Source organism: Coregonus clupeaformis, unplaced genomic scaffold, assembly GCF_020615455.1.
Source record: "Coregonus clupeaformis isolate EN_2021a unplaced genomic scaffold, ASM2061545v1 scaf0227, whole genome shotgun sequence".
Taxonomy (NCBI): Eukaryota; Metazoa; Chordata; class Actinopteri; order Salmoniformes; family Salmonidae; genus Coregonus; species Coregonus clupeaformis.
Window position 1 is genome coordinate 299,961 of NW_025533682.1, and position 24,950 is coordinate 324,910.

A 24,950-nucleotide genomic window follows, 5' to 3' on the forward strand; every position below is an offset into this window, starting at 1 on the left:
CCAATATTAAACTGTTATCGGATACTCTTAATAATATCAGACTGTTTTGTCAGTCTATAAAAGACATGTTGTGTCCCTGTCTTGCCCCTGAGTTTCCAAAGCTGTGGTGGTTTAATGATCTGTGATATTCCGAATAAAAGTTCCTAGTTCTGATGTCACCGTTGCCTCAGGCCACATCACTGTTTGAAGCCCTTGAGTAGAAACCCTGAACTTTGTTCAATATTGTCTCTGATGTAGCAAGGAAACTGGACAGGGTTGAAATGCATTCTCTTGATGAAATGTGTTGATTATTTTAGTCACATAATGATAAGCTTTTGTATCCAAATTATGTATTTTATATTTTTCGCAATAGGAGAGTATCTGGAGAGAATCATATAGACATCAAAATGTAAATTGTGCCTTTGGAAAAGTAATTTTAGTCACGCAAAGTTCTCCGAGACCCTCCATGTTTTCTCCATAATGAAAATCCATATTTACCTTCCATAATTGCGTTGGCCAATTACCCGTAAACATCACTCATCGCTTTGTAGTTGGGCTGTCTATATTTCATAATGATTGGTGGTTCCATTTTATTTTGTAGCTATAGAGGAGATGCAAGCAGGAATCTTTTGATTTCACCATGGGAGAAACATATAAGCTAATAACATTCTAAAACATTAATTTAGAAGAGCTTTGATGAGGAACACAGGGTATCCACTGAAACGCATTGAAATGTTATTTTTTAAACTCTGGACTGTTTGTTGTATTATTAATGCATAACTTTAACATGATTAGAAAATATCAACTAATAAAATATTTATTATAAAGATTTCAGCATTATATGTATCCAAAACAAGTCTGACTAAACTTTTATGAGTAAAATTTTATTTTAAGCAACTATTTTTATTCTCAATGTGGACAGTATATTCTTTAAAACCAGACATCTAGCTTCTTCAGATAACTTTTAACAAACACGTTTTTTAAAGCCTACTCTATACTCTACTTTAATTCAGCCTTTTCCCTGTCATTAAGAGCCCTTAACTGGATCACATCACTCCTCATTTTCCAATTCTCTCCGTCTTCTCGCTGTCACTCATTTACTGTCGGTCACACTGGGTGAAACCCTCATTTTACCCACACGCTCACCTCTGTTCAGACACAGCTCCCCTGTATGGACCTTCATTCATCAGTTTAGCCTCATAGGGCTAGGCTCCTCTGACTTTGTGATAATCAACCTTTCTGTCACTCTTCCTGGTTCATAACTGAACTGCTCCTGTTGGATAGGAGAAGAATGAAAGTGAACAGGTCTCTCCATCATTTATTTTATTTTATCGTAATTATTTATGATAGAGTATGGCGCAATATTACAAATTAAACACCAGAGCTTTTGTGTTGGGTATGTGGTACGCATGTGTGATTATAATGACAAGACTCCCATGTCTGATTTATTAAAAAAAGGGTTTTATTATATTTCCCCACCCCCACTAAGAATAAAAAAGAGAGCATGTTAGGAAATGTCATGTTTTTTTAGGAATACTTGGATTAAAACACATATAAATACATAAAACATTTTGTAAAAATAAATTTAAAGACAAACGAAGGATGTGTTAGACTTTTTCGGCTAGTATCACTGTTCCATTTTAATTTCTGTTTGGAAGAGGAACCACCAGTAACTAGCTCTAGATAGGGCCTATCAGTGAACCTCAATGGTTTAAAGTCCTTTTATACCATAACTGTAGTATTACACCTCTGAAAGGGACACTGTCCTCTTTTGGCATATTGCAAAGACATGGTACAGGTACATTGAAGTAGTCTGTATAGTTTAAAGTGGTGTACAACAACCTCAGTATTCAATGCACTGTGGAACAGTATTATAGGATCAGTATGGACCGATTGTCTATCTCCCTTTTTCTCATGAGTCTGGTTCTGTCCACGAGGCAGAGGTGCTGTATGCACTCTCGACCAAAGTTTTTAAAAAGCGGGAGTGCCAGTGGTAACTAACCCTGGTCCTGGAGAGCCATAGGGTGTGCAGGCTTCTGCTATGGCCAAGCACTAACACTTCTGAGCCCATTAATCAAGCTCTCAATGATTCGAGCTGATCAGTGGAATCAGATGTGTTGTTGGTTCTGGGCTGGAGCAAATCCCTGCACCACTTTGTGAGGGTGACCAACTGCTGTATGTCCTTTGACACAGGGTCACCGTGGGGTCGCGGAGGGGTCAGGGATCATAGGTCGTCGTCGCCATCGTCCGAGCTGAAGCTGCTCCTGTGGCTGGAGTCCTTGGATGCGTCAGGCGAGCCGGCGGAGAGAAGCGGGTCGGTGCCGAATGGCGAGAGCGGGTTATCCATGAGGATCTCGTCCAGCCGTTGCTCCTCTTTGAGCGTGGCGCTGAAGAAGTCTGTGAAGTGAGACAGCGGGTCGGAGAAGGTGGTGGAGCCGTCAACCACCCCCTGACCCTGGTCTGTAACCCCAGTGACCCCCCCAGGGGTCATGGCTGGCATGGAGGTCCTCTGGAGGTACTCCCCGTTCAGCTCTTCCTGGTACAGGGGTGGCTGGGGACCCTGCTGTGACTGGGGAGCCAAGGGCTGGTGCTGCTGCTGTTGTTGTTGTTGTTGTTGTTGTTGTTTGAGGAGGTGGGAGGAGAGCTCTACAGTACCCAGGGCTGTGGCCATGCTGGGGAGGCCGTGAGCACGGGCCTGGATCTCCAACTCCTGAAACACACAGAAAAGGACCAAGGATCAGGACACTGTTCTTCTCAAATACAGTACATATGAATGGAAACAGTGTTGAAGAAGAAGACTTAATGAAGGAGATGACCTTTCTCAGAATGAGCTCGGTACGAGTTGGCAAACCTTATACAACACACACACACACACACACACACACACACACACACACACACACACACACACACACACACGGATGGATGCATACACATTACACACACACACACACACCCCTTCCTCCCAGACACACACGCACACATCTTTCATAGTCTTGTAGATGATAATGGATTGACTTTAAATAGCACTCTAATGTAGTGGAGGCCAATCCATTTCGTCTACCCCACCTCTCCAGACCCCCCTCTCAGGAAGCAGCCAGGGCCCTCAGGGGTTTGTGTTATAAACATGACAGGAGGAGCCAATGTCAAAACCTCATCAATCAGCTACCAGCAGGTCAGCAATATGGTTCACGTGTCCCCATGGACGCTCTACGAGCATTACCAATATCGATAATAGTCTTGTGTCAATCTACCTTGATAATGGTTAACCTAGCATGTCGTTTAGCTCAAATAAAAAAACATGGGGGGATTAAAAGAGTTTAGAGGAATGCGATGCATGTTAGTAGCATCGTTGTTACATTTACATTTACATTTTAGTCATTTAGCAGACGCTCTTATCCAGAGCGACTTACAGTTAGTGAATGCATACATGGTTTTTTTGCGTTTTTTTTCATACTGGCCCCCCGTGGGAAACGAACCCACATCCCTGCCGGCCAAACCCTCCCCTACCTTGGACGACGCTGGATCAATTGTGCGCCGCCCATTGTTCCCACATTACGTGATGCAAAGTTATAAGCATCTATTTCTCTCACTTTCAACATCTCTCTTTCTGTAGGATTCCAACAGTGTATTTAAGTAAGATTAGCTGTGTTGTTTCTGTGGGTGATGCTTGGTGTTGATGCTGTCTTTCTCCCTACAGTGTGTTATCAACTGTAATCAGCGCTTATTTGGCTAACACTGTGAAGCTAGCGCTCTATTAAATGCTTTTGTTAGCTCTCTCCACGGCATGTCTCTTTTTGTCTCATTTTGTGTTTTATGTGTCTTGTTGGTCTCGGCATCCTTAAGGATGACACTGTGTCATTGAGAAGTTAGCTTGACTATGAGTTCAGCGTAAGAGCCAGAGCCGTGAATGTGCTGATTAATTTGGTGGTTAATTGCAACGTCTCAGTGGCTGAGGACTTCTCCACTGTCTACTTGGCTCTGCTCTGCTGCCATGTCAATACCCAGTCGCCCCGTTTAATACATCATTTCAGGGCAAGGGAAAGTGGGGGGAGAGAGGCATGTATCTGGGCATTATTAGGACTCATAATCTAATTCTGACCTGATTCCTCCTCTCCTTCCAGACGGAGGGAACCAGAGTCTGTCACTCTATTTATTAATCAGGTAATTACTTTGGCTTGGAGAGGTGGAAGAGAAGAGAGGTGATGGGGAACTGCTTGACAAACATCAATAGTCTCTGTCAGGGAGAGGGGGTGTAAGGGTATGGGGGTTAGGTAGGTAGAGAGCACTGAGCTGGCTGGGGCCGTGATGGTGCGCATTGGCATGGTGTTAAGGATGGGGAAGTCGCTGGGTTGGGGATCTGTAGTGGTAAGGGGCCGAGTTTTGAGGGTGTCTGTCTTTCTCTCTCAATAGTCCATACCTGGATCCTGAGCAGTAGTCTCCTGTTAGCCTGCTCCATCTTCTTCTGCCTGTTCTCCAGCTCTCTGGCGTGCTGCTGCTCCTTCTGCAGCCACTTGATGTACTCCACCGACGCCTTGAGAATGGTGCCTTTGTTCCAGCGCATATCACTATGGCAGAGGGACGTAAAAGATAACCTTTTATTCACCGCCTCAGCGGAATGTTCTGTACAAAAACTTACGCAGGGACCCATTTTTTATATATGAATAAGAAATGGTGATTTACATGGCCAATTATTCATATTCGGACATTACATCCAGCCTTTGAATGGGAATTTTAATAGAATAGTTAAGTATAAGTACGTTTGCAGAAAGTCCATTCTGGAACCCCTTGTATGGTAAAATTAATCCTCAAGTAAAAATAGGTATCGGAAGAGGGGGGAAAAATGTGACTTTGGAAGAAGCCAAGAGTGCAGGCCCCATTCCCTGATACCATTACTTTTTAAAAGGAGGAAGCAGTTGTAAAATGCACCTTTCTTTGGAATAAGACGTTGGTCTGCTCCACAGCTAATAATCTTCTTTATCTTGTCTTAATGGCACGGCGACAGCGGTAACCTTCCATTTAAATTCTATCAAAAGTTCAATTGCGGTTGGGCCAGTCGGATTCCAATTCCGGCTTCCGTATTCCATCTTAGTGGGCCAATTGTGCTCAAACTTTGATTCAAATGGGTGGTGGCCCTCTTTGCGTTTGACCCCAATCTTCATCATTGAGCTCTAAGCTGTAGTCTACTGTTGAGAGCCCAAGGAGGACACAGACTCACTACCTTGCAGAGCGTGAAGACTACAATATCTACTCAAGGACACCCTTGAGATAGGAGCGAAATGTGCTCTTGAGTATTAATTTGAATTCAATGAACAACATTTAGCAGGCTGTGCTTAGTATTTGATATGCTTAACAGCAGCCAGACATTTGTGCGTTTTTTCACGACAGTAGACTTGATCACGGGGAGTTGCTTTGCAATATTGAGTCAGCTAAACTGATGTTTTAAACATAATAAACACTGAGAAAAGTGTAACAAGCGCTAGATCACTTACGGGTCATTGGACTTTGGTATCATTGTTCCAAGTTCTTTGATTCTGTAGTTGATGTTGTATCTTCTTCTTCTTTCAACTAGAGAGAGAGAGAGAGAGAGAGAGATAGAGAGAGGGAGGGAGAGAGGGAGAGAGGGATAGAGAGAGAGAGAGAGAGAGAGAGAGAGAGAGAGAGAGAGAGAGAGAGAGAGAGAGAGAGAGAGAGAGAGAGAGAGAGAGAGAGAGAGAGAGAGAGAGAGAGAATTTAGTTACTCTAGTGCCCCACACAATATTTCTGAAGGTACTCTGTATTGGTTAGGGTGGCTCTTACTCAAGTTGTGGTTGTCTTTCTTCTGTCGTTCTTTGGCCATCCCTCTCGTTTCATGTTCTGGGAAACACAAAGAAGAATACAGCCTGATTAGAAACGCACACAGACAATCAAAGAGGCTCCAGTCAGTCGATACACAGTTCTGGCCTGGATATTTCTGGGGTGGCAGACTGAGAGTGGAGATCATCTTTGCAGTGTTTGCCACCACAGAAACAGAGCCTGAACCTTCCACACACACACACTCACACACAGTGAAAGGGCTCGATTTATCCCGCTCGCTCCCAGCCCGCATACATAGCAGCATCTCTTCTCTTTGGTTCATTGTGAAACATCTGTGTCCTCTTTTAAGGCACTCAGCCTGGCAATTAAGTCCGCTTAACAAATTTGCTGATCTACCCATGAGGGGAAAGGCATGCTATAGCATTCATATTCACATTCACATTTCTCCCAAATGATATAATTAGAACCTGTGATTGGATTTCTCAATTCGTCTCTGTTGATTCAATAAGGTCATTTAGAACTCTGTGTAACTGCCCGTTGTCCAACCGCACACTTACATGAAAAATATAGTAATTCACTTATTTTCTCGTCGGAGTGAAGAGTTCTTGAGGCATCTTTTCTATTTCCTAAATCAATTACGGTAGCTTTACTTGATGCGTGACATTCATAAAATATTTCTCAGAGGTCCTTTGTGTTGGGCACTAGGACACAAAATAATACATAATGCTTCGATAGACTATGAATAGAGGCCATTGATAATTAGGTATGTGAGTGATACAACTGTAACTCAAACACTACACATTTAAGGGAAAAATCGATTTACTACATGTAAACACATTTGTCCTGTTTTCCTTCAGCTTCCTTCTTCATTGGACTTGATATGGCTAGACAGTGAACTCATGCTACTACACATGCACCCTATAGAAGCTATCCTTAACTTATCCAAACAAATCCATGTTGAATCTGCACGTCCTCCATTATACAAAGTGACTGACAAGTTATAGATGCTGTACAGAATACACCATGGCAATCAGCTGAGAGCAGACAAACATAATCTAAGGATACAGATATTGATGAGTTTATTTAGTTATAAATTGAATCGTTTGTATAGGATTAATGATGTACACATCAGAGCTAAAGAAGAGGGCTTGCTAATCTATAGACCTCTAGACCTCTACTGCAGTCTCCCATTGGTCAGTAATAGACTGTTGGACACCTTATTAGACTGGAGGGCTCGGTTTTGGTTAATCCTGTCACCAGATTTATGACTTGTGAAAGGACATTTAGGACAGGCTGCCTACATAGCATTTTGTCTTCATTTTAGTCAGGCAAAGAAGAAAAATGACTAAATGGATTACTCTTTCTCATTTCCTGTTGTCGGGCACCTTAAAAAATGCAAGACGTATTCATTCATATAAATAATGAGATGCCAGTACCGACATGATTTAGTCTTATCAGGAATGTGTTACCTAGAGTGTTGTATTTTTATGCTACAGTATGTGGTTGAGTTTCACACTTCTATCCTCTTGAAATATTTGAATGTGATCATGCATTGATTATATTGATCATCTTCAGCACTATGATGTGTGTTCGTACCTGTGACTTCCCTTTTTACAGTACTGAGCTTAGTGGGGCATGAGGTGGGTTTCATTCGGCCATGAGGGGCTGTAGTCATACCTGGTTCACCCCCATAGATGTCCAGCATGCTGCTGCTAAGCACCTGGAGAGGAGAGAAGGAGAGGAGGGAGATGTCAGGGAATGGTTGAACACAGACACACAGACACAGAGAGAACATTTCATTCAGACCAACCAACACATCATTCAGACTCAGGGACCTCAAGTCTCCATGTCTCCCCACCAGGGGCCCTGCCTGACCACAGCCCTGTCTGGGTCCCCTAAGCCCCCCTAAGGCCCTCTCAGGTCCTTCTCTGGGGGTACGGCCTTGCTCTGTGCCCCTGTCTACTAGCCTAATAGTACCATTATCAGGGGCCACTATGGCTACTCATCTTGGAAGGGCCCCAGAACACAGAGGCGTCTGTGTGTTCAAAATAGCACCCCACTGGATGAAAGCCGGGTCATAACCCGCCCAAACAGAGACCAAACTGTTTTTCTACGCCGCTTGTCTACTGTGAGAAAATAGGCATATATTTTCAGATCAAGCGGGATAACTACGGTCTCTTTTAGTGACTCTGTTAGAATGCAGAGGGAGATATGGGCTTCTGACCCACGCTGTATGCATGTCTAATCTTAGGGAGATGTGTATTTCTGGGAATCCTACAAAAGCCAGCATAGATGCCACAAGTTATGTAAAGACAATTTGTCACTGTGTATGTGTGAAATTCAGTTCCCAGAGTAGTACAGACAGGGATAAGAATAGAGGTCAAGTTATGGGAGGAAGGAAGGAGGGAGTGGGAGAAAAAGAAGGAACTGCAGACATTGCTTTGCCTGTAGCTTTCTAGCTTTCTCTCTCTCATTATCTCAAACAGAGGGGGTGCTGGGGGGGGTACAAAATGAAAGATTGCAACAGTCCCCCGACTGCTCACATCGTAATCACTTCAATCCGTTCCTATCTGTGTTCCTGGGATATGTTGACATGACAAAACGACGTGATGCATCGTACTGTATGACTAATTAGAATGAATTGATCCATTTAAGCACGCTATCATTTCGGAACAAGCCCATCGGGAGTGTAGGCATTAACCCAATCCAATGCCTCACTGCCTCACTCTAAATCTCTCCTCCTCTCCCTTTTTTTCCTGTCGCTCTCATCTTCACTCTCTACACCCCCCTCCCCCGTCTTGTCTTTCATACACACACACCCCTCCGCTTTTCTGTGTCACCCTATCTCTCTCTCTGTTTCTATGTTTGTGTGCATGCCTGCCTGCTTCCCTTGCTCTCTCTCTCTCTCGATTTCTCTCTTTCTTTATCTCTATCTATCTCTCTGTCTGGTTGGCCTCTCCTCAATGCCTCTCTCTTGAAATGCTGTGGGGACACATTCTCTTTTAGTACCACATACCTCTGTGGTGGGTTCAGGTGTGGCTATAATCGCTACTCAAATGAGTCTTTGTCCGAGCATCGGCTCAAAGTTTTAGAATTCCACACCCGACATAATTTGCACTGGGAGCACTTGTCTCTGCTGCCATCCATGCATTTTCTTTCTAATGGAATGCCTAGTCTGAATAAGATCTTTTTTGTCGTAGCAGATATCTAGCTTAGTCTCGCCTTTCTCCCTCTGACTTCCTAACTACCATTCCCAAACTCCCTGGTAGTGACCAGTGACCATGTAGGGTTTTCAGCAAAAAAGAAGAATCACAGACTTAGTGTTTATACTAATTAACACATTATTCTCACACTGTCATCAATTACCGTGTAGTTACGTGTAATGACATCACTTGCGGATTAATCTGTATTGTTCGGCAGCTTGAGAAATGTGAGAAATGCTTTAAGCCTCAACCCTGGTGAAATGAACTTTGACTCAGCGGTGGACTTAATCTGACCTCACACAAAGCCAGCTCCTTTTTTCCCAAGCAAGTCAAGCCTGAAAGTTAATGTTTGGCAGAGGAAGTAGTTCTCACATCTCCCTTTTATGTCCTTTAAAGAAGTTAGTTAAGCAACTTAACATTAAAGCTGAACTTAACTACCCAATATCTGCTCTTCATGAGTGTCAAGAAGATCAAGGATCTTCTGGGAATCACATCTGGATCAAGGAATCATGTCAGCAAGAATCAATAGACAGAAACACCTGCATGTCGATAGCATGGTTGCGTTTCTTCTGTTTTTACCCTTAGTTTTGCAATTCAAATAATAGTGTTTTTCCCTTGACATTTGCGATTGATATAATAGTTAATATGATTATTCATACTTACATTGTTTTGCATTATGATGCTGGGCTCCATACAATCCAAGCCCCCATCATTGAACCCGGACTCCAGGCTAATCAAGTCATCAATAACTTCATCCATTGGAAACTAAAAGAAAACAGTCATATTGTACCCGCTGGTATCAGCCTCAGTTCAATTCAAATACTTTATGTATCCAACAACAGGTAATAATAATGCTAGGTGAGCAAATGCTCTCACTGTAATTCAATGTAACATTTATTTATTAAGCCTATCATTCGGAGGGAGAGACAGTTAGGATCCTAATCCAATAACAGTAATGTTTTCACCACCATGCTGGAAGAGATCAGCCATGGTGGGAACAAAATGTTTGTTATCAAACTAGTTTCCTCCTTAACAGAGATTATCTGAAGTTATTGATGAGCATTTTAGAGAAAATGGCCAGGTCACTAGAGATACCTGACTTGTTTACACAGCATGTATCTCGTGTAAAAGAGATGTAGGACTCTGTAATCAAACCTGCATTGTGTTATTAAATCACATAACTATTTTTGGCACTGTAAGGACCTACTAATCAAAGACATTGAGATAAAACAAACAAAGAGTGGGATTGATTGAATCAAAGGTACCTAGATGAACACATACTGGTGTTGAAAAGATCAATGAAAACGCTCACTCACCTCGCTGTCGTGGTTGCATGCCAGGGTCAGCAGTGTAACAGGGCTGCTGGGGGTGCTGCCGTCGCTGAGGGGGGCCATGTGGCCGTTCCTCATCACTGGAACGGTGCCCAGGAGCTGCCCTCCCTGCCCAGTGGGGTGAGGGTGGCCCCCCTGTACCCCGGCCATCTTGGAACCCAGCGTAAGGTACTGCTTGACCTGCTGACTCTGGGCCTGGTGCAGGTGGAACTTGGAGCCCTCCAGGTGGCTCTGGACCTGTTCCATACAGACCTAAGATCAGTTATTGGGTAACACAACAGGCAACGGTTACTATGCAGTCTCAGATAACAGAGTTCAGACATACAAAATAAAAGTCACTGCTCAGTGCAGTCTCAGAGAGAGCACTGATAGTGTAGCAAGTCATGAGTCATGTTGAAGCTGTTTCGTCAAATTGTTCTTAATCATGTTTTATCCCTGAATACAAGACATATCCTCTTGACTTCTCAAGCAAATCACGGACCAATCAAACTTTAGACAGTCAGGAAAAGATGATATATCGCAAGTGTAAAAAGTTGTAACAGTAAGTAAAGCATTAGTAGATGTCCCAACGTAGTATCGTATCCTTCAAATGTCTATGTCCTAAATGTAAACACACACCATACAACTACAACCAACTTACTAAACCAATTATGTCTCCAAGTCGACTTCATTGGAGTATGTATACTGTTGCTATGTAAACATGAATCCTTACATTGGAAACTCGGGCTCCGTTTCGCATCTTGTAGTAACTACAGTCACTTAAGTGTGGCATTCTCATCAGTCAGAGAGAGAACAACTGTCTTCAGGTCTGGTCTGGTCTGCTAGTTATAGTGCACCTCAAAGAAGCAGTAAGATTGTGGTTAAGCGGCTGCTATCCGGTGGCTATCCTGGTGAGTTGATATGTTGAGGACTGTCCCCTCCTGTCCTCAGCCAGTGTCTTTATAAACTTCTCAAGGCTCTGCACTAAATTTGCTAATTAGGCGAGAAGCCGGGCTATCCCTTAGACATCACTTCAAACAGAGACTCATCAGATTACCCCCGGGTTTGATCCCAACAGGATATCTGCCTATGGCTTTTGCCTATATCTCGACTAATTCAACGGGACCGCCCTGTTTCTGTTTGGGAGTTATCGGCCAATCACGATCCACCCCTGTCCCGGACTCTCTACAATCTCCTTTGGGGGGTCTAGTAGTTGATTCTAGTACAGTTGGTTCTTTCTTGTTCTTCTTTTTTAAATAACTTTGGACGGCCATTTCTACCATGACCCCTCCTTTGGCCGTTCATTGTTTAATGTCAATTACTCTAAGAATAACCCGAGATGGACTATTCTGGGTGCAAATGTTTAGTACTGTAGCTATCGTGACCCTATTTTTATCCTCTTGTCTAAACATATTTGACTCTGTTGTCTAGGGCTATACAGGGAATCATTGTAGTCGATTTTTTTTTAGTTTACGGTTGTTTAAGTATTTCGGGAAGAATTGTTTGATTGATTATTAAGTTAACTGGATGCATTGGGTTAAGGTTTTATTTTCTACTATCCGTGAATTCCCATGAGAATTGTCTTTACCGTAAACCATTTGCCATGCAGGTTGAACTCCTGCCAGTAAATGTTTGTCTCCTTTTAGCAGTAGCTTCTGGCTTTTTTTTTTAAATCATTCCTCGTTTAATCAATACAGAGACGAAGCAACTCAGGTCAATTCAGGTCTGTACAACAGTTGTAAAGTTGTAATCCTTGTCATCATACAGGGACGTTCAGAATTATAATTTTTTTGCTCCAGACCACAGCAGACATCTGTAACCACTTGCTCCCCTTTACTCCAATACTAGTAACAACATCTTGATGTTGTAAAAAAAAAAATATTCAAACAAAAGTACCAGAAGCACCTGAGTGCCACAGACACAGATGCACACTTTACACATAACGTTAGTATAGAATCAGCATTTTTGGTCAAAACCAGTGCTGTCGTCTGTCGTCCACATAGCTCACATAGAAGACTGGCCCTGCTCACAATGGACTCACCCACGACAATACTGAACTTGTCACCAATGAAGAGCGAGACCAAGTCTCATCGCTGGCAGCTAAGGGCTAAACAAGATGCCATTTGTTACTCAATCAACATTTTTCCACAGAGGATGGAAAGACTGCCAGCGTACTACACTCAGCTTGTTGTCTGAAGAGATAGATAGCAGTTGTCCTTCTCTCTACTGTACATGCAGCAGGAGACACGCCTATTAAGCTGTTATAAGACCTCTAATTAGATTCCACCAAGTAATGTATCTTCTGTCACTAATGCGCGGCACGACAATGACAGGACTGTGCCTGAAGACACGACACACTGCAGTTCACTAGGCACAGAGTACGATATCTGACTGGAGGATCGGCGATGTAGATGTTTGTAAATTACTTTCACACTCTTGAAAATGGAAGAGATTCTATTCCACTTGCTGGAACTGATTGTGACGTCCCTTCTGTCATTCAGTGGATTGTCGTGATCAGAGCCATATATTTAAAGAGTTCGAATTGTGAATATTGTTCTAATTCTAGACATTTACATAGCATTGTTTAAATATTCCCCAGATAATGTTAATGGGGAGCTAACATGGCTGCCATAGAATGTTGAAGTGTCATGTAAATGCATTTAATTTATACAACAGGTGGGTCTAATCCTGGATGCTGATTGGTTAAAATCGCATTCCAGCTGGTCTCTTCAAGAAGTTACCACCGGCTAAAGCTATGACGTTGAAATGCCTATTTACTCTGTTCCATCTCACTGCACAATCCACTGTCTCATCAGCCCAGCCAGGCAATTTATAAACTTGATCTCCACTATAAAAAGCATCTAGACATTATCTCCCATTTCTTTAAGACTATCATTTGGTTTTCAACAGCGGAGATTTGTATAAACCTTGCTGCCTGTCTCTTTGACATTTGCAACATTGTTTCAATATTGAAATTCGATCTCCAGCTGTCCCATAGTAATGAACGTGTCAGGAGTCAGGACGAGACAGACAGGCAGACAGCTTTTCTCAGCCAGTCGAAATCATGAATCAGCTGGCATCATTTTTATGGATATATACAAAGAAATGTAAATAGAAAACAGGTCTATTTGTAGTCTTTCCAGCTTCAGTTTGAAGTGATTGTGTTAGCTGTGTTGTTGGTTAGCTCCTCTGAACAACAGTGTCCTGACGAGAGAGCACATTTTCTATGCCAGGCAAAATTGCACATTATAACTAATTGTTATGGATGTATCCAAATAAATTTCACTAGAAAATAGCTTCAACAAACGCAAATGCAGCTACTTTGTTGTTATTCTGGTTGCACTGTTTGACGTGACTAAGTTAGCCATAGTTGGCTAGCTAGCAAGCAAGGGACAAGAACGTTGCCAGCCAGTGTGGCAATGGAATATTTTGAAAGAACGACTGGGTCGCGTCCATAGATACAGAACAAAAATACTTAACGACTGGGTCACGTCTCTGGCAACCGAACCGATAGAACGAACAACCAGCCGGCTTGGGTAGTAAGCTTAGATTTGTATCGGGACTATATCTCATGGAAGGATGAAATAGTATTAATAAATTAATAAAAATAACGTTTTTTTATGAAAATATGTCAATCATTATTTGAATATGTTGGTAACCTGTTGTATAAAAGTGATAATGCCCTCGAAGCCAGTATATCCTCCAAACACCGGCTTCTCAGGCATTATCACTTAAGAAGAAACCGCATTGGCCCAACTCTATATGGCTCTGATCGTGATGAAAGGAGGATATCACTTATAATTATTTTCTCTTATGTCAAAATGACCCAAAGTCATGTTTGTTTGTGCACTCGACCCATGCCATTATTCTGTCCCATTGTACAAAATACGTAGTTGAATGCTGTCCATATCATTCCACTAGCATATACATCTTCTAACAGACACTGGCAGACATATTTTGTACTCCCAGTGCAGTTGGCTTATGATTGAATCAGAGCATAAATTTGTTGTTGTTTCGTTAGTTTTTCTAATGGCTGGTGGGGAGAACATCCATGAGAGCTATTAGCTTTGATTCCTATTAGGACGGCAGCTGTGTCCTCTTCATAACCTTGTTTTCACTGCTTAAGCCACTAAAATGAGGAATGTCTCACAGGCAGAGAAGAGCGAGACAATTCACTGATCTGATCCATGGATCACTATGGGACTGGCTCTTACAGTCTGTCTCCTACTCTGATGTATAACATACCACATTATTTCACACAACATAGCTGTGATGGCACTGATAAAGAAAGTGCATTATGTTTATGACATTTTCTGTCGGTTATGATAAATGAGAGATAAATGGGATGCGCAGTACGTCAAAGTCAACAAGAAAATACTAGAAATGTATGGACCGATTCAGGCATTCCATTAAATGAGCTTTTATGACAAAGATGGTCATAAAAAGTTGGGATAAAGTCATTTTCAAGACGAAACTTGGTAAAACCATTCACATTCTAACAACATCAAGTAAAACAGTGCAAAAGTAACTAAGAACCTAATATCCGCTTTAAAATGTCAAATTAAGTTAATTGATGTTTTTAACATACAAAAGTACTCTACAAACTAGACATAATATCCATACTCAAATCTACTTTAAATTGTGACAAAGTTGCACTGATTTACCTCGGTATGTACTTTCTCCTTGAAGTCAGACAGTGAAGCCATGCCGCAGCACAGTGATCTATGGTCTTTGATGACCTTTGTATGTCACAGAGCTCACTCCCAGGTAGCTACTATTCACTATTCTAGATGGCCAGTTGTTGTTTAACTCAGTTTCAATCTTACCCAAGTTCTTGTTTCACTTCAGAAAAATAGGGATTATGAAACACTGGGTTATTATTTCACTTGGACAAGTTTTGGCAATTCTGGACATAACCTTACAACCTCACAACTGTTGGATTCATTTCCACTATGAATCCCAACCTTTAGTGTTATAATGACCTACTTAAAAAGCATGAAGTATTGTGAAGTAATACTACTACAGTAATGCTGTGCAGTAATGCTCTTTCTGTGGTGTAAATACAGAAATAAATACAGACCGATATGGAACACGACAGATATGTTCTCAGACATGGTTCCTGTGGATATGCTGAGCCAGCTAACCAGTTAATAGCTGTGACCACACATCTGAGATTGTATAGAGGGAGGAGAGATAATTCCATACGGAGTAGAATTGCCATTGTCAGTCTTTAAGATCATGCTCTTTGGAACTGTGTGTGTGTATGTGTGTAAGTAGTAAGTGAGTATTATATAGGTCACACAGAAAATGCCATTACAGTACCCCACCATACATGCACACCCCATCAACCAAACGATGCACTTTCACTTGTATCCAAGCACAAGATCTGAGAGTACCTCCATATACATACAGTATCCTGGGTGAGACTGCAGAGACCCTCTCCCCCCTTTTCCTTCCTCTCTCTCTCTTTCCCTATTTATCCCCCTCTTTCCCCCTCTCCTTTGCCTTCTGATGTCTCCTACCGGCAGTATCTGGATCTCCGTCAGAGTAATCACTTTGACCACACAGGATCGACTCATGGCTCCGAGAGTGACGACTCAGGCAACAGAAGAAGAAGCGCTACCGTACTGTCTGCCTGTCAGGATCCCAGAAACAGAAAAAGGAGAAGAAGAGAGGAGCTGCCATGTGCGCTTCCTGAGCTTTGCTGAAACTAACATACAGTGGGGAGAACAAGTATTTGATACACTGCCGATTTTGCAGGTTTTCCTACTTACAAAGCATGTAGAGGTCTGTAATTTTTATCATAGGTACACTTCAACTGTGAGAGACGGAATCTAAAAAATCCAGAAAATCACATTGTATGATTTTTAAGTAATTAATTTGCATTTTATTGCATGACGTAAGTATTTGATACATCAGAAAAGCAGAACTTAATATTTGGTACAGAAACCTTTGTTTGCAAATACAGAGATCATACGTTTCCTGTAGGTCTTGACCAGGTTTGCACACACTGCAGCAGGGATTTTGGCCCACTCCTGCATACAGACCTTCTCCAGATCCTTCAGGTTTCGGGGCTGTCGCTGGGCAATACGGACTTTCAGCTCCCTCCAAAGATTTTCTATTCGGTTCAGGTCTGGAGACTGGCTAGGCCACTCCAGGAACTTAAGATGCTTCTTACGGAGCCACTTCTTAGTTGCCCTGGCTGTGTGTTTCGGGTCGTTGTCATGCTGGAAGACCCAGCCACGACCCATCTTCAATGCTCTTACTGAGGGAAGGAGGTTGTTGGCCAAGATCTTGCGATACATGGCCCCATCCATCCTCCCCTCAATACGGTGCAGTCGTCCTGTCCCCTTTGCAGAAAAGCATCCCCAAAGAATAATGTTTCCACCTCAATGCTTCACGGTTGGGATGGTGTTCTTGGGGTTGTACTCATCCTTCTTCTTCCTCCAAACACGGCGAGTGGAGTTTAGACCAAAAAGCTCTATTTTTGTCTCATCAGACCACATTACCTTTTCCCATTCCTCCTCTGGATCATCCAGATGGTCATTGGCAAACTTCAGACGGGCCTGGACATGCGCTGGCTTGAGCAGGGGGATCTTGCGTGCGCTGCAGGATTTTAATCCATGACGGCGTAGTGTGTTACTAATGGTTTTCTTTGAGACTGTGGTCCCAGCTCTCTTCAGGTCATTGACCAGGTCCTGCCGTGTAGTTCTGGGCTGATCCCTCACCTTCCTCATGATCATTGATGCCCCACGAGGTGAGATCTTGCATGGAGCCCCAGACCGAGGGTGATTGACCGTCATCTTGAACTTCTTCCATTTTCTAATAATTGCGCCAACAGTTGTTGCCTTCTCACCAAGCTGCTTGCCTATTGTCCTGTAGCCCATCCCAGCCTTGTGCAGGTCTACAATTTTATCCCTGATGTCCTTACACAGCTCTCTGGTCTTGGCCATTGTGGAGAGGTTGGAGTCTGTTTGATTGAGTGTGTGGACAGGTGTCTTTTATACAGGTAACAAGTTCAAACAGGTGCAGTTAATACAGGTAATGAGTGGAGAACAGGAGGGCTTCTTAAAGAAAAACGAACATGTCTGTGAGAGCCGGAATTCTTACTGGTTAGTAGGTGATCAAATACTTATGTCATGCAATAAAATGCAAATTAATTACTTAAAAATCATACAATGTGATTTTCTGGATTTTTGTTTTAGATTCCATCTCTCACAGTTGAAGTGTACCTATGATACAAATTAAAGACCTCTACATGCTTTGTAAGTAGGAAAACCTGCAAAATCGGCAGTGTATCAAATACTTGTTCTCCCCACTGTATGTCGTCCCAGGAAAGGAAAGGAAGGTATGACACATCAGCTTTTTGGAGAGCAGGTCCACTTCCTTTAAGTGTGTGGGGGCGTGCTTGAGCCAAGCACTCATTGCAAACCCTAACATTGGTTAGGAAAAGGCCTGACGGTGGCAGAAATACAGATGGCAGTTGGTCTGAAACAGGCAGGGGGGATAGTTCTGTGTTCCTGCCTCCGACTTGCCACACTTTCCTGCCTTAAACCCTTTCAGCTCTGATTAGCACATTCCCCCTAGTTTATCTTACTGACACTCACTTCCCCAGCAATCCCTTTACTACACACACAAACACACACACACACACACACACACACACAAACACACAAACACACAGGTCTCACTGGGCCTCCAAGACACACACACACACAGACAGAGGACAGGTCACTGTTCTAACCCACGGACACAGCCTGAGAGAGTTTACTATGGAAGCCGTTGGCAGGTCATTCAGAAGGCATTGTGCTTACCTGAACCTATCTGTACCAGAAATACTGAGAACAGCAAAGTGGAAGCTTGTGTAACTCAACCTCTTGACCCTGTAGCATCAGATAATGTGAAAACAATCAGCGAAATGTCCAAGCCAACAAACACCTAGTCTGGGAAATGGATTCTTCCATTAGGGAACCACATTTCAGCAGAAGCATTGGAGGAATGAGACTGATAGTATTTTTTTTAACGCTTTCTCTGCCAAATATTCTGCAAAAACATTGTATTGTGTCTGTCACTATTGCTTAATTGTCACTACTACAGTCAATGTCAGTCTTATCAATACTTGTGATGATTGAACGCCCTAATAACTTTAGACACAGTTAAGTAAACGTATCAGAGCTGAATTTAAGTACAGTGAATGCAATAAGGGTTGAATAGCATTATAATGATTACATTTCAAAAGCAGATAGCAAGCACGTTCTTTGGAGTGCACGCTTAACTTGACACTTAAATGCTCAATTAAAGCCATGTCTCGCAGTGTCGTAAAGATGCATATTGTTGTGATTATAATTTTTTGGGTGAGAGGCTTGTTTGTGACCTAGTAAACACACGTCTCTGGGCCTGACTGGTTCATGATTTTATTATTGTTGGAAATCCTTAAGCTGATACCATTAGTGTTGACTGACAGTTTTAATTATCTGAGCAAATCAGCAGTCAAATTCATATGACACATTAGCCAATGTTTTAGTAGAATTTTGTTCTGCGTTTAGTGGACAGGAAGTTCTCAACTGGGAAGGAAGTTGGAGTTCTCAGACAAGTGCTTGTTCAGCTCTCTGTGTGTGTGTGTGTGTGTGCGCGCACCAGTATCTTTGTATGACCTCTATTTTCCCCAATGCTGAAATTCCTGGCTGGCCATTTTCCATTCATCTTGGGGCCCATCCAGAATGCTCACCTTTGTTAGTCCCACACACCACAGCAGGTATATTTAAAACATGAGCAAGGCACTTCCTGTAAGAGTTGGCCTGCTTCTGAGACAAGACTTCAAAGTCCTGCTCCCACATCTAAGGGCTGTTTTATCCTGCTAGAAAAGGAATGCATAATAGCCGCTGCACCTCACTTTAATGATTCATATATAAATTAAATATTACAGCCATTTTAACGTCAGTGTTATATGTGTGCCTAACTGTTACCTTGAGCTTGATGTTGGTAAAGGGGTGGTATGCGCCTGTACTGGAAATGATGACCTTGTATTTGTAAAAAAAAAATGATAATGTCGTTCCTTTCTTTACAATATGTACAGTAGCCTACGGTGTATGGGGAATAGAGAGATGTGTACTGTATAGATGGATATATTGTTGATTGGTTTTAATGAAGACTTGCTTGTCCGTACCAATCAAAATATCTACTGTAAAGCATAAAAAATCATCTGACAGCATGCAATAGATATTGTAAACTCTGATATGAGTGAATTAGGAATATAATTTCATCTCTAATCAGTATGAACATGACTTATAGCATTTTAAGGGCATAGATTTTTTATTCTAGATAGTAACCCTATAATTAGCTAATTAGTGGCAATCTGTTTGTCTAACGCATATCTTTCAGTTTCTGTTTAAATCATCCATAGGCTAAAGAGATCATCAAACACTGAATGACCCTGTGCCTAACTAACAGTACCATCCACACACACACACACACACACACACACACACACACACACACACACACACACACACACACACACACACACACACACACACACACACACACACACACAGACACAGACACACACAGACACACATACTGTACATACAGTTGAAGTCGGAAGTTTACATACACTTAGGTTGGAGTCATTAAAACTCGTTTTTCAAACACTCCACACATTTCTTGTTAACAAACTATAGTTTTGGCAAGTCGGTTAGGACATCTACTTTGTGCATGACACAAGTAATTTTTCCAACAATTGTTTACAGACAGATTATTTCACTTATAATTCACTGTATCCCAATTCCAGTGGGTCAGAAGTTTACATACACTAAGTTGACTGTGCCTTTAAACTGTCACGATCGCTAGAGTGAGTAGACCAAGGCGCAGCGTGATGAACGAACATGTTTATTAATCGAATGATAACACGAACAGCGAACCAAAACAACAAACGATACGTGACATCCGAAGGACGAACCTAACTAGGAACAACCCGAAAGGAACAAGATCCCACAACACCTGTGGGAACACAGCCTGTCTAAATATGGCTCCCAATCAGAGACAACCAGCAACAGCTGACACTCGTTGCCTCTGATTGGGAACCACTCTGGCCAACATAGACATAGAACAACTAGACACTCAAACACAGCACACAAACACAATGAATCTACACACCCTGGCTCAACATATAGAGTCCCCAGAGCCAGGGTGTGACAGTACCCCCCCCAAAGGCGCGGACTGCGACCGCGCCTTAACCTGAACCAAACAGGGGAGGGCTGGGTGGGCATTCCTCCTCGGAGGCGGTTCCAGCTCCGGGCTTGACCACCACCCGTCAACCATCCACCCATGGCGCCCCTGGTCCGGTCTGGCCCCGCTGGCTGGAGCTGGACTGGACATCGTAGAAGCGGATTGCTTCAGCTCCGGTGTGGAGCAGCTGACCGGTACCTGACCAGGCACCGGTGACCCAGGCACGGGTTGTGGCGGACTGACGACGCACACCCCTGGCCTGGTGCGTGGAGCAGGGACGGGCCGGACCGGGCTGACGATGCGCACCCCTGGCTTGGTGCGTGGAGCAGCTACGGGCCGGACCGGGCTGACGATGCGCACCCCTGGCTTGGTGCGTGGAGCCGGAACGGGCCGTACCGGGCTGACGATGCGCACCCCTGGCTTGGTGCGTGGAGCAGGAACGTGCCGGACCGGGCTGACGATGCGCACCCCTGGCTTGGTGCGTGGAACAGGAACGGGCCGGACCGGGCTGACGACTCGCACCCCTGGCTTGGTGCGTGGAGCAGGAACGGGCCTTACCGGGCTGACGACTCGCACCCCTGGCTTGGTGCGAGTGGCAGGAACAGGCCGGGCCGGGCTGGCGACGCGCACCGTAGGCTTGGTGCGAGGAGCAGGAACAGGCCGGGCCGGGCTGGCGACGCGCACCGTAGGCTTGGTGCGTGGAGCAGGAACAGGCCGGGCCGGGCTGGCGACGCACACCGTAGGCTTGGTGCGAGGAGCAGGAACAGGCCGGGCCGGGCTGGCGACGCACACCGTAGGCTTGGTGCGAGGAGCAGGAACAGGCCGGGCCGGGCTGGCGAAGCGCACCGTAGGCTTGGTGCGAGGAGCAGGAACAGGCCGGGCCGGAGTGGCGAAGCGCACCGTAGGCTTGGTGCGTGGAGCAGGAACAGGCCGGGCCGGGCTGGCGACGCGCACCATAGGCTTGGTGCGAGGAGCAGGAACAGGCCGGGTCGGGCTGGCGAAGCGCACCGTAGGCTTGGTGCGAGGAGCAGGAACAGGCCGGGCCGGGCTGGCGAAGCGCACCGTAGGCTTGGTGCGTGGAGCAGGAACAGGCCGGGCCGGGCTGGCGACGCACACCGTAGGCTTGGTGCGAGGAGCAGGAACAGGCCGGGCCGGGCTGGCGACGCACACCGTAGGCTTGGTGCGAGGAACAGGCCGGGCCGGGCTGGCGACGCGCACCGTAGGCTTGGTGCGTGGAGCAGGAACAGGCCGGGCCGGGCTGGCGACGCACACCGTAGGCTTGGTGCGAGGAGCAGGAACAGGCCGGGCCGGGCTGGCGACGCACACCGTAGGCTTTGTGCGAGGAGCAGGAACAGACCGGGCCGGGCTGGCGACGCGAACTGTAGGCTTGGTGCGAGGAACAGGAACAGGCCGGACCGTACTGGGAACACACACCACTGGCCTTAAACGGGGATCAGGAACGGGCCGGTCCGGACTGGCAATACCCCTCAGTACCTCTCGCCGTGCCTCTACAACTTCCTTCCCTCCTCTCACCAATGGCTCCCGTAACCCGGTGGCCTTCTCTCCTCGTCTCCCATTTCGCCCTGTGGCAGCCTCCTGCTGCCCAGTCGCCCATGCCGTGTGCCCCCCCCTAAAATATTTCTGGGGTTGCCTCTCGTCCGTCCGACGACGACACAGTTGACGCCGTTGCTCCTCTCTCGCCAGGGCCTTAATCTTAGCCCATGGCCCCTTGCCCCCGAGCATGTCCTCCCAGGACCACGATTTGCCCACCTGGGCCATCGCCAACCTTTCCAGCTCCTTTCCCAGCGCTTCCTCCCATGTCCAGGCCGCCTGCTCCTGGACACGCTGCTTGGTCCTGGTATGGTGGGATCTTCTGTCACGATCGTTAGACGGAGTAGGCCAAGGCGCAGCGTGATGAACGAACATGTTTATTAATCGAATGATAACACGAACAGCGAACCAAAACAACAAACGATACGTGACATCCAAAGGACAAACCTAACTAGGAACAACCCGAAAGGAACAAGATCCCACAACACCTGTGGGAACACAGCCTGTCTAAATATGGCTCCCAATCAGAGACAACCAGCAACAGCTGACACTCGTTGCCTCTGATTGGGAACCACTCTGGCCAACATAGACATAGAACAACTAGACACTCAAACACAGCACACAAACACAATGAATCTACACACCCTGGCTCAACATATAGAGTCCCCAGAGCCAGGGTGTGACATAAACAGCTTGAACAATTCCAGAAAATGATGTCATGGCTTTAGAAGCTTCTGATAGGCTAATTGACATCATTTGAGTCAATTGGAGGTGTACCTATGGATGTATTTTAAGGCCTACCTTCAAACTCAGTGCCTCTTTGCTTGACATCATGGGAAAATCAAAAGACATCAGCCAAGACCTCAGAAAAGAAATGGTAGACCTCCACAAGTCTGGTTCATCCTTGGGAGCAATTTCCAAACGCCTGAAGGTACCACGTTCATCTGTACAAACAATAGTACGCAAGTACTTTTTGGAGAAATATCCTCTGGTCTGATGAAACAAAAATAGAACTGTTTGGCCATAATGACCATCGTTATGTTTGGAGGAAAAAGGGGTCAAGGTATTGGAGTGACCTCAATCCTATAGAAAATTTGTGGGCAGAACTGAAAAAGCGTGTGCAAGCAAGGAGGCCTACAAACCTAACTCAGTTACACCAGCTCTGTCAGGAGGAATGGGCCAGAATTCACCCAACTTATTGTGGGAAGCTTGTGGAAGGCTACCCGAAACATTTGACCCAAGTTAAACAATTTAAAGGCAATGCTACCAAATACTAATTGAGTGTATGTAAACTTCTGACCCACTGGGAATGTGATGAAAGAAATAAAAGCAGAAATAAATAATTCTCTCTACTATTATTCTGACATTTCACATTCTTAAAATAAAGTGGTGATCCTAACTGACCTAAGACAGGGAATATTTACTAGGATTAAATGTCAGGAATTGTGAAAAACTGAGTTTAAATGTATTTGGCTGTATATAAGGTGTATGTAAACCTCCGACTTCAACTGTACATGCACACATTCATATGCACACACGCTCATACACACACACACACAAATCGAGACTTTTGAATAAGAGGAGCAGCAATGTTACAAACAAATTCATACACTTCTAATAGGTTCGTAGGGTGGTGAGGGGAGATGAATGAGACAGTTCTTCTTTAGTCATTTTGCAGGAGATACAATTACAGCAAAATGGAGTAATGTGATTTTCGCCCTTAAATCAATTAGCCCGGTCCTTCCCTGTCATGGATGACAAGAGGCTGTTCACAGGGACACCTGAGAGCTAAGGCATCTACGGTCATCCTCCGCCCTCCCTGCATCCATCTCTTTGCTCCTGTTTAAATGACAGAGATTAGAAGGTAGATTGGAAAATTGGAAGGTATGCCAATGTTCATGTGACGCTAGCAGAGTCAATGAGAGGGGTGGCTGTAAAGTTCTCCCTGTGATAGTCCTGTACTGAACTAGGGTAATGACCTGCTATACTAGGGAACCGGGACAAAAATTACACTTGTATTTTTTCCCCCTAATTATTCATAGATCGATAGAGCTAGAGACACCATATTTTATGACAAACAACTTATATATGTCCTCTACCATTAGCAACTCTAATTTAATTTCTAGGGTAAATGAGTTGAAATGAAAAAGACAGAGAACAGAACTAGCACAACGTTACTTTTGTACCTGCCGGCAGGGCGGGAGTAACACAGCCTTGGGACTGAAGTAACAGCAGGCGAGAAGTCCACAATATCTGTCTTATCTCCATGTTTCTGGTTTGTAATGCACGTTACTTTCAACAAATGTACTATCAGCCATAATTTCATGTTTGTGTCGATTTGAATAATTAATGCTATAGGTTCATCATTTATGAAAATGAACCATGGGTCAACTTCGCAATGTTGCGCAACCACAATATTTTGCCTTCCAATATTAATCAGACAAATATTGATCACATAATAGCTAAAAACCAGCATTTTCTCATCTCACGTTAATGAGAATGTAGTAGGATATGTTTTTCAACATTTTCAATGACTATTCATGCTTAGCCCTACCAATCAGGTGCTCTCCACCTTGTCATGCCCGCTCCTCGTGTCTTGATAGAATAAACATCTTTATTCGACAGACAGACAGACAGACAGACAGACAGACAGACAGACAGACAGACAGACAGACAGACAGACAGACAGACAGACCTGGGTCATAGTAATATGCTTAATTAGACTGTAGCTCAGTTGGTAGAGCATAGCTTGTGGGTTCGTATGAAAATGTATGCACTCACTACTGTAAGTCGCTCTAAATGACTAAAATGTAAATGTAAAATGTATGGGTTGAATGGGGTTTGAGGTTTGTTTTTATTGACTAGGGTGTTGAAAATGATGAGA

The 24,950-nt window shown here is 44.2% G+C and overlaps 1 protein-coding gene across 3 annotated transcripts; it reads right to left on the minus strand.

The window, feature by feature from the left end:
- Nucleotides 1-1,299: 1,299 nt before the first annotated feature.
- LOC121546839 (transcription factor EC-like) lies at nucleotides 1,300-15,884 on the minus strand. 3 transcript variants are annotated; one of them, XM_041858083.2, is made up of 8 exons: nucleotides 15,811-15,884; nucleotides 10,295-10,546; nucleotides 9,642-9,743; nucleotides 7,372-7,495; nucleotides 5,779-5,835; nucleotides 5,472-5,547; nucleotides 4,400-4,547; nucleotides 1,300-2,689 (listed from the first exon to the last, which is right to left on the minus strand). In XM_041858083.2, the coding sequence occupies exons 1-8, from the start codon at nucleotides 15,865-15,867 to the stop codon at nucleotides 2,204-2,206; spliced, it is 1,302 nt and encodes a 433-aa protein (XP_041714017.2). In that variant the 5' UTR covers nucleotides 15,868-15,884; the 3' UTR covers nucleotides 1,300-2,203. The 3 variants fall into 3 exon arrangements, with proteins under 3 accessions (XP_041714017.2, XP_041714019.2, XP_041714020.2); XM_041858085.2 differs by lacking the exon at nucleotides 15,811-15,884 and adding an exon at nucleotides 11,022-11,344 and having other exon boundaries at nucleotides 7,453-7,495; nucleotides 10,295-10,561; XM_041858086.2 differs by lacking the exon at nucleotides 15,811-15,884 and adding an exon at nucleotides 11,022-11,344 and having other exon boundaries at nucleotides 10,295-10,561.
- Nucleotides 15,885-24,950: the final 9,066 nt, after the last annotated feature.

Excerpts from the sequence above, each read along its gene's own strand:
- LOC121546839 (XM_041858086.2), bottom strand. The coding sequence starts at position 11,087 with ATGAGAATGCCACACTTAAGTGACTGTAGTTACTACAAGATGCGAAAC. Across the intron at positions 5,836-7,371 it reads TGTAAAAAGGGAAGTCACAG|AACATGAAACGAGAGGGATG; the intron begins GTACGAACACAC and ends TGTGTTTCCCAG. Across the intron at positions 4,548-5,471 it reads ATACCAAAGTCCAATGACCC|TGATATGCGCTGGAACAAAG; the intron begins GTAAGTGATCTA and ends CCTCTGCCATAG.